This window comes from Drosophila mojavensis, unplaced genomic scaffold, assembly GCF_018153725.1.
Source record: "Drosophila mojavensis isolate 15081-1352.22 unplaced genomic scaffold, ASM1815372v1 contig_80, whole genome shotgun sequence".
Taxonomy (NCBI): Eukaryota; Metazoa; Arthropoda; class Insecta; order Diptera; family Drosophilidae; genus Drosophila; species Drosophila mojavensis.
Window position 1 is genome coordinate 4,946,303 of NW_025318906.1, and position 9,809 is coordinate 4,956,111.

The 9,809-nt window shown below is 35.7% G+C and overlaps 2 protein-coding genes across 2 annotated transcripts in view; one reads left to right on the forward strand and one right to left on the reverse strand.

Moving 5' to 3' along the window:
• LOC6578756 (protein espinas) overlaps positions 1-6,903 on the reverse strand; it is a 36,789-nt gene extending 29,886 nt beyond the window's left edge. The window contains exon 1 of the mRNA XM_044010456.1: positions 6,292-6,903. The gene's annotated coding sequence lies outside the window, so the exon portion shown is untranslated. The remainder of the gene's footprint in view (positions 1-6,291) is intronic.
• Positions 968-1,954, forward strand: LOC122757648. Its single transcript, XM_044010458.1, has 3 exons — positions 968-1,390; positions 1,458-1,628; positions 1,686-1,954. The coding sequence occupies exons 1-3, from the start codon at positions 1,187-1,189 to the stop codon at positions 1,833-1,835; spliced, it is 525 nt and encodes a 174-aa protein (XP_043866393.1). The 5' UTR covers positions 968-1,186; the 3' UTR covers positions 1,836-1,954.
• Positions 6,904-9,809: the final 2,906 nt, after the last annotated feature.

Sequence of the window (9,809 nt, forward strand, 5' to 3'; positions counted from 1 at the left end):
GGCGTGTGCTCACTGATTTTTAATTAAAAAAGCAACAACAGCAGCAACAACAACAAGCAGAAGCGCAAAAAAAACAGTAATACACAGAGAGAACTCCAAAGTGCGCGTCACAAGGTTTCCTTTTGTTAATCGACTTGATTGTAAATATTTTCTTGTCGCTCCTCTCACCCTGTGTCAGCCCCCCACCCCCCTCGTTGTTTAGCTGTTGCTGTTGCTGTTGTGTTTGCTTGTCATGTTGCTGCGCTTCTAACGGCACATTCAGCACAGCCCCAGTGACAGTGCCACAAGCAGGCACAAATCTTGCCTTGCGTCCCGCCTCCGTCCTCAGTCACACCTTTACCCCTGCTCAGCAGCCGCCCCTTTTTTGCTTTTTTTTTTTTTTTTGTAGTCAGTGTGTCGCTAGCAACATTTGCCTTTGTTATTTATGGCAGCATTGTTCTTGCTGCTGTTGTTGTTGTTGCTGCTGTGTGTTGCTGCTGCGTCCCTCTGCTGATGCGTTGCGCGTTTTTTCACGCGCCAATCTTCAGTTCGGTAGCAAAGGTGGGCGCAGCATCAGTTTGTTTTTTGTCATTGCGTTTTTAATTTTGACTTTGACGCCGGCAACAACAATAATGTTAGCAAAGTCTGTCAGCGACAGTTGAACACAATTTTTTGTTATTTTATTTTGACAACAAGTTATGACCACATAAAATAAAAAGACGGCTATAAATAGAAACGTACACAGTTACATAGTAACAAAAAGAATAGCATATACATTTTCGTAGACTAGCTGATCTTTAGCCTACATTTGCAACTATTAAAAGGCTGCTGGAGTCGAGCAATAACTTTTGTAGGCCTTTTGGCTAGTACTTTCTGAATTGAATTTTTATTGAGCTCGAACTTCAATAAAGCTGCTCAACTGCTTATTGGGAAACATAATTATTTAATAAAAAAAAGAAAATAACATAGAAAATAATAATCGCCGACAAAAAAATAAAAATAAAATTTTTTTTCTATTTATGTAGCTGATTATGTAATTATTTTTCAATTATTATCCAATTTTGCAATGTCTTTGATAGGTTTCAATTTGAGCAGCCCTAATATAGAAATAATTACAAATGAGTAAGCGCTTGTTATTGACTTGCTTCACTTATCACTCATTAGTTGAAAACGCGTCGTCAAATCGTTCAGTTTAAGCCTAGCAACTATGTCCATATATTACTGGCTCATTATAGTTACATTGGCCACGCCCACTTGGAGTGAACATACTCGAGTCAAGTCAATAGAATGCCATTCGTTCGATCCCGAAAACATTCACATCAGAAGCTGTATTCTAAAGCCGGTTGGGCGTGGTGTTAAAGATGTTTATGTGGTTATCAAACTACCAAAGGAGCCAGTAACCAATGCTACGGTAGATGACTATAAATACTATATATATCATATAGGCGAGGACTATAGACAAGCTGTGTACTTTATAGGTTCGTCTGGAGTTGAAGCATCGCGGCTATGACAAGCCCGTTTTATATTCATTCACCGTGGATGCGTGCCGATTCATGAGTGCCAGCAATCGTAATATCCTCGCGAACGCTTTCTATAAATTTCTCAAATTTGACGTTTACACCAACTTGAATCATTCGTGTCCGTTCACTGTGCGTAAATTTAAATTAACATAAGTTTCTTGCCATTTTCATATTTCAATATTGCAGGGCGAATTAATCATCGATCATTTACGCTTCGATAAGAATTTCAATTTTCCAGTACGCATGTCCTTGGGCAATTATAAACTAATGAGCTATTGGTATACATATAATGTCCTGCGCATTACCATCCAATTGAACTTTGAGATCACAGCTTAAGATATTGCATGACTATAATGGATTACGAAAATGGATCATATATATACTTATATATCGATATCTTTCTAACTATAACTGTTTCTGGCTTGAATATAAAAAATATATTGTTTCTTGATAAATTAAATTCTAATTACCACGATGATATATGTATATTAAACAAATGTAACAAAAATTAATAAAGCACAAAAAAATTGAGCCAATTTTGAATTATCTGGTTGACTGACCACTAATAATATTTCTATAAAATTTTTGTGAATATATTTTTAAATATTCGTATTAAATATGAGCAATATTTATGTCCGCTCTCGGTATACTCTTTCTCGTTTTCACGATAACAACCAAAAATCTTTGACAAACTGTTCTAATTGAATTTTCGATGTGAATTTTCTAAATATAACATCATGACATGGAGGAGAAAGGCTCGAGAGACAAAACGTAAGAGGTTCTTAGAGTAGTTAATAAATGAATTAATAATAAAAATTATAAAAGCAATAGAACTGTTTCATTTCCATAAAATCCTAATATTATTTATCTAGCAGAATAATCTCAGATTTCCTTTTACTAACTGGAAATGTACTTATATCATGCCCTAGTTTGTTCTAATTTGTTGAGTCCTTGTCCAGGCTCATGCTGTAGCTAAGTGATTTATTTATTACACGATGACAGATAATACCAGATAACTCCAGATAATGCCAGTATTATTTATATGTACTAACAACATACAATTCATCGCTTGACCAAACATATAATTTGTAAACATTGAAATTGCGGGGATATTTGTACGCAATGGCTGATCAGTTAAACCAGCACAGCGATGAGCTTCGGTTGTCAGACTCGACTTGTTTGTTTTGCATTGTGTGTGCTTGCCACGCCTACTTTGATGATCAGAATAAAGCTAAAAGGAATTCAATGCCAAAACTTGAATCCAAAACTTGGCATCATTAAACAGTGCATCATTAAAGTGTACAATCGTGAAATTAAGGAATTGCACTTTTATATGACGCTGCTGCAGAAGCCAGTATCAAACGTCACGGTTGGTAAACCCTTCAGTTGGCTATATCAACATATACATATATGTATTTCACTTAACTCATATTATATCTATACATATATTATATCTATATATACATATATATATATGAAACTGCAGATGCATTTAGACATCAAGCGCCGCTTCAGGTCCACCTCTGCCACCTTCGACATTGATGTATGCCGATTTTTCCGAAGCACCAAACGGAATCCCATTGCCAATGCCGTTTATAGTTTCTTTCATCTGCAGATCTACTCGAATATAAATCACACGTGTCCCTATGATGTAAGAGTCTAAGTAGTTATAACCATATAGATAACTATTTTTTTCAACTTTTATTTTTTAATGGACAGCATGATCTAATTGTGGACCATTTACGTATTGCTCATCAAATTAACTTGCCAGTGCCTCTCAGCTCTGGCGAATACGAGATCACAACTTATTGGTATGTGCTAAACAAACTGAGTGTCATTATCAATGTCAATATTGTGGTTTCCGAATAAAAAATTTGACATAAAACAAATAAAGGATATTTGTTTTTAAATAATAAGTACAGTCGAATATAATTACTATAATGCTTTCTCATCATTATGATAATTTCCCATATATGTATTAACAATCTGTTTCATGTGAAGGAAATCGTATCTTGCAAAAATTAATATTTTAATCTGCAAATCATATTCAAGAAATATCTTCCAACTTATAAAGTGTATATATGTGAATATTATTCCTTCAGTTTTCAGTTGTGAGGCTACCTTTAATATATTGTATTTAATTTTACACCCAAGCAAGTTTTTATTTTAGAAAATATTTAATATAAAATTTAAAAAAATAATTGACCCAAACAAAATTTTTTTTATACTCGTATTAAACATCCAAAGAGAAAAAGACCATGATCCACAGCTGAGCTATGAATCATTTTTCCCCATTTGTCATCAACTTGTTGACAGGCAGTTAAATCATTTGTTGTTGTTGCTGCCATAAGTGAAAGTGCAAAGCAGCATTCACTAAAATGTCAAGCGCAGCAAAACCTTGCCACACGCTCGATGTGTGTATAATTAAATGCTGTTGCATGTGATTGTTGTTGTGGCAGATGGACTGAGTTGGACAGACTCTGTCAGAGCATCCTCCGTCCAGACTCCTGCCCGGTTCAATAAACAGTCAAACACTGGCGAGCAACACCCTCAATTAAGCAACGTTGACAGCAAACAAATAAAGTGAACACCCAACGTCAACATTCGACTCGCAAAACTGCAACGCCAGTCACGCCCACACACCACAGCCGCCCGCTTATAGCATTGGGCTTTTATGAGCATGAGGAATTATGAATATTGCATGACATAAGAAGCTTTCTCTCTCTCTCTCTCTCTCTCTCTCTCTCTCTGTCTGTGCCTGTGTCTCGCCCCCAACTTACCAGCACAGAGCTCCCATCAAATCAGTTCTAAAGACCCTCTAAGCAAGTGTGTCCTATGTCTAGGCTAATAAATGTCTCTGCCTGTTTGTTGTGCTTGTGCGAGTGTGAGTGTGCGTGTGTGTGCTGGGTGTGTGTAAATAATTAAATTCTTAATTATCTCATGCCTCGCACATACTCGTAAACTCTGGTTAACTCCTGCTGGCACCTGATTAGCCGCATTCAACTTCATTTACACTTTGCCCGAGAAAAAAATATGAGAAAATATTCATTTAATTAATTTTAATAATTCATACGTCACAAAATAGCAAAAAATTCCACACATGAAGACTTTCGGGCTTTAAACCCAAAAATGCCAACTGAAAGTGTGAAATAATGTGTCAGAGTTCGTTAATGAACGAATTAGTATTCATTATGAGGTGTTTGCTTCGGGGGCTCGTCGCCGTTTGCCATTGCAATTTGCATAATGCGCTCGTCTCCTTATCTATTTTTCCCTGTTAGAGGGGCGTCGTATGGGCGTGTGGGCGTGCCCGTTGCAAGCAGTGTGAGTAAATTAATATAAATGACAGTAAACATTGTCGTTTTAATGGCCCTGACTATAGTTCCAGCAAGTGTTAATGTTTAACTGGGAATTAATGCTTTCATTCTAGTTCTGCATGAATTGCGTGTGACAACTCTAAAGGGATTCGACTATATAGATAAGCATGTGAGTATAGGAAGTACCATTAATGCTATGCATGTTTCATTTCAGTCGGAAAATTGCGCTTGTGAAACTTGTCATTAATTTTATTATTTTTATGCAAGCATGTTAAAGCAGCGAAATGAAAGCTTGAGACGTTTATTGAAAATTTAATTCAAACGCGAAAAATCAACAAACACGTTATACATTTTAACATGCATTTTAACAATGAAGGTAACTAGCAGTTCTGTTTTCCTGCAGTTTGTTTTCAATTGCTTCTAAGGCTGACGGAATTTTTTAGAAATTTAACAAGAATATCTTCAATATTATATTCAACGAATAGATAGAATTATACATATTTAGAAATACATATATGGAGCTTATTATTAATATTGATTGCTAAAAGAACAATAAATGACCTAAATCCAAGAATTTAAAACAAAAATAATAAATAAGATTGGAAACCTTCTTTTCTAAACAAAAACATTTTTTTCACACAGCAAGCTTAGCTTTAGCATGAAATTTTATAAAGGTCCTTATTTTTTATATTATTTTTTTTTATTTTTATTTTTTTATTTATAATACAACAATTATTAATAGCTAGTCCTCAAGCAATTTACCTCACTTGTTAGAAGCGCTGAGAATTTAATAAATATCTGCTATAATCTATTATATCTCTCTAACTCTAATAACCTGTTTCATATAAAAGTCCAAATATAAAAGGTAATTTTGAAAATTATTTGAAGAAAAACTTGTTAAAAAGATTCCACGTACTAGATTTGCCAAATTGAGAGTAGACTTAGTTATTAATATGTAAATATGTAAATATATAGATTGATCTCGTTGGAGTTCAAACCATCTGGTTATTAATAGTTATTATTTAAAGATTTGCTTATTGTTAAGTATAAGAAAAAAAAAAAAAAAAAACTTTCTTAAGTTCAATCGAACGTAAAACTAAAATAAAACATATCATAAAACAAAAGAGGGTATTAAATAACGTTCATTTTAATAAACTTTTCTGTTTCATATTCTTTCTAAAACAATCACCAAATTCTGTTGAATGGCTCGCTGAATCATTACCGGAAACCGAACTTGACAAAGTGCCAATTGACTGGAGTTGGCCTTTTGTAATCGGAGCTTCAACTGTAAATTAGGCATTCATATCACACGACACCTGGCCAACTCATTAAAGCAAACGCAGCTGCCGCCCCCTTTGCAATTAGCTGCCGTTCAACCTTGAACATGCTTTTGTCCACTTGACTGTGTCTGTCTGTCAGTCAGTCAGTTAGCTTGGTGAAAGGCCGTCCAATTGATTGTTGAAGTTCATGAGCCTTACCTCGCTGACGGGTTGATGACTTCTAATCCAATTAGAAAATTAACTGGCAGCACGTAGTTGTCTCTACGGCTCTTGGCTGCGACTTGGCTCGTTAAGCAATTTACTTGAATGCGAAGTTTCTTTCACAATCCCAATTTGGTTTTCGGTTGGAGAGTGTAAATTCAATTTGTTAACATTTCAATTTTCACCTTCGTTATTCAATTATGCATAAATGCACACACACTCACACACACACACTCCGACAGCGACTCGCACGCACTCACACACACTTCAGAAATCAGCACGCGTAATGATATGCGAGGCAACAGTTCAAATCCGGGCGTTTTAGCTTTAACCCGGCGATGCGCTGAACTCGAAATAATTTTTGTTTAGCTCGAATGCCAATTCAAAATGCAGCGAAGTGGAAATTCAGTCGCGTCCAGTTGCAAAGTGCAAACAAATTTGATATTTTTTTTCTGTATATTTTTCTCTTGCTTTTGTTTATTTGTTTGTGTCCAAAACATGGAAAAATCGCACGCGATTCGAGTGAATTCAGTACAAAGTGTCAAAAGTCTTGCGAATCCGCTTGCACGTTGTGTTGTGCCGCGTTACCAAACCGCAACTGATTTGCCATGGCCAAAAGCCAGAAACAAGGACACGCTGTCTGCCAGTGGCAACATGCCCGGAGACGTCAAGTCTGCCGCACCGAACCAATCTGTCTGTGTGCGTGCGTGTGTGCGTGTGTGTGTATGCCTTAGCGTGGGTGTTTGATGCCATTGTTTTGGTTTGCCTTGCAACCGGCTTCAAACCGCGTTGCATACGCACAGGCGCAATGCGAAGCTTACTCTTCGCTTGCCTGAGCTAAGAGAGCAACGGATTCTAAAGTTCTCTTTCGTTTTTATTCTGCGTGTTGAGTGTGACAAATTTTTGGTAATTTTATCAATTAAGTACAAGCAATAAGAAATATAAACAATTAAAAAAAAAAATGTAATTAAATTAAATTAAAAAAAAATTAAATTAAATTAAAATACCTTTTTCCAGTTAAACAAAATAGACTATTAAATCAATTTATATTGTCTTATGAAGACAGAAGGATAAGCTTTTGTATTGCTTATCATATATAAATATATTGTTAAAATATTCTTCAAGAGAAAAACTTTTAATAATTTTGTATATGTTTAATTATCAAATTATATTGTCCTTTATTATTATTATTTGTTTGTCTGTTTTTTTTTTTTTTTTTTTTTTTTCATTTTCTTTTAAATTTTAATGTCGCTTTAATTTTAATATAATACAAAATATATAATCTAAAATTATATATTTCAATTTTATTATTATTTTTTTAAATATTTTAAATGTATGGCTTTAATAAATATATTATAAAAAAAAAAAAAAAAATATATATATATATATATATATATATATATATATATATATATATATATATATATATATATATATATATATATATATATATATAATTAATTAATTATTTATTCATCAAAGATAATTGAACAAATTTTCCGGTTCCCGATATTTTATTTAATAAATTTTGTATTTTAAAATAAATAAAAATATAGAAGCAATAATATTGAAACACTTATTCAGCTTATTTAAGAATAAATTCAAAAACGATTTTGATCTCAGGCAATATTTAATTATTACATTTTAGAGCTCATTGAATATGAAAATATGTTTTTTCAAATGTGGATGAAAAATCAGGTTAACTAAAAAACTTTAATGGGAAAGTAATATATATTAAATGTGGATCAGGAAAACGTATTTTAATAAAATATATATAAAATATATAAAATATATATATAACCCATATATCAGCGTGGAACTCAATCTAATTTGTCAACTTGTAATTTCTAATTATAATTTGGTTTATTTGTCAGTAATTAATTAAAGACACGCATAATACTCCCAAACTAATTAAAATTTCAATTAATATCGTTTGCAAGTCAGCGTGAATCATTTGGGCCAATAAAACGTAATGAATGTAAATGCATGAAAATTAAAATCAATCAGTTTTAGTGTTAGTTAAGCCCCGACAATAATGCAGCCACTTAAGCTATCAGCCAACTAGCACGAGCAGCAGCAGCAGCAGCGGCAGCGGCAGCGGCAGCGGCAACAGCCGCAGAAAAGGAAAGCAAAGGACGAGGCCAAGTTGAAGGACAACATTTATGCCACCCTTGAGATTTGGACTCTATGAGAGAGAAATGCGATGCGGACGACGACTTGTGCGGCAGTGCTGACGATGCGGCTGAGGGTGGTGAAGTGGCCAAGTGTCCTGGGAGTGTGAGATGGGGGGAGTGAGTGAGTTGCCTTGTGGCTAGCGCAGTTTCGCGTTGACTGGCCACGCCAAGCAGGGGCAGGAGAGAGCCACAGAGTTGGGTCGTGTGCCTCGACAGCTTTGCTTAAAGTTATGCGCAATTCCTATAAATGTGCATGCGTTACGCAAGGCTGAACAATTGTGGACGGGAGATGGAGATGCGAGCAAAGGCCAATGAATGCCTGATGATGTTGCCAATGATGACAACAACAACAACAACAACCACAACAACAACAACGACGTTCAAGGTGCGTTCCCAAAAGGCACTTGAAGCTGCATTTACCGCTCCTGATTCGAGTTGGCAGCTCCTTATATTTATTTCATTACTTTTCTGTTGGAGCCGAGGGTTGCCTTTTATAGAGGGGTTGCTATTGAAATCTGAAATTGAAATTACTTAGCATTTTGCCAAGTTTTATGACCAACACTTTTGCCACACTGTGCGCCGCACAGATGAATGTGTGAAATGGACAACATGAAAATGGCCAACTGTGCCCGCTTGTCATAAAAGCCATGTTCTATTAAACAGTAATAACGATTCGCCAGATTTCTGTTATACAACAACAGCAACAACAACAACAACAGCCAGAACGTGGGTCGCACAGTAGTCAACAGTTTGTTCGCATGTGTCAGTCGCAATTTTACGAGCGAAATACTTTTGGCCATGCAAAAAAAAAAAAAAATAAAAGTTTTACGGCAACAAGCGGAAATGGCATTTTTACTGGCCATCTAAGCAGCCAGTTCCAGCTCCAACTCCAGCTCCTGGCTCCCGGCTCCATCTCCAGCTGTGCGATTCGGCTCCCACACAGTCCCATTGATGGGCCAAATTGAAAACTATGCAAGCAAAAAGGGAAAAAAGGCAAAACTTTGCTGGGTGGCAGCATTTTCTGCTGCAATGGCACAAAAATTGATTTGTTGTCGATTTCAGTCGCTTCCCCCCCGGAATGCGGCCCTTTTGGCAGGCGTTACAGCTTCGTTTTCAATCTAATTTATGGCGCTGCAAGTGCAAGTAAACATGTGCGACAAACGACCTTATGAGGCCAAAAACTTTTTGAGGGCGTCCAAAATCAAAAGCTGTTAAATAAAAATACTCTTCGTTTGCTTTATTGGCATTTAAGTTTGGCACAGCGAACGGAGCTGCAGCTGGACGTGGATACTGTTGCTGCCAGGATGCTGCGGCTGCTGTCAACAGCAGAAGCGTTGACCA

What these genes read in the sequence shown, in the direction of transcription:
- LOC122757648 (XM_044010458.1), top strand. Translation starts at nt 1,187, where the DNA reads ATGTCCATATATTACTGGCTCATTATAGTTACATTGGCCACGCCCACT. An exon ending in AGCCAGTAACCAATGCTACG is followed by an intron (nt 1,391 to 1,457) that starts GTAGATGACTAT and finishes TGTACTTTATAG; the next exon opens with GTTCGTCTGGAGTTGAAGCA. An exon ending in ATCATTCGTGTCCGTTCACT is followed by an intron (nt 1,629 to 1,685) that starts GTGCGTAAATTT and finishes TCAATATTGCAG; the next exon opens with GGCGAATTAATCATCGATCA.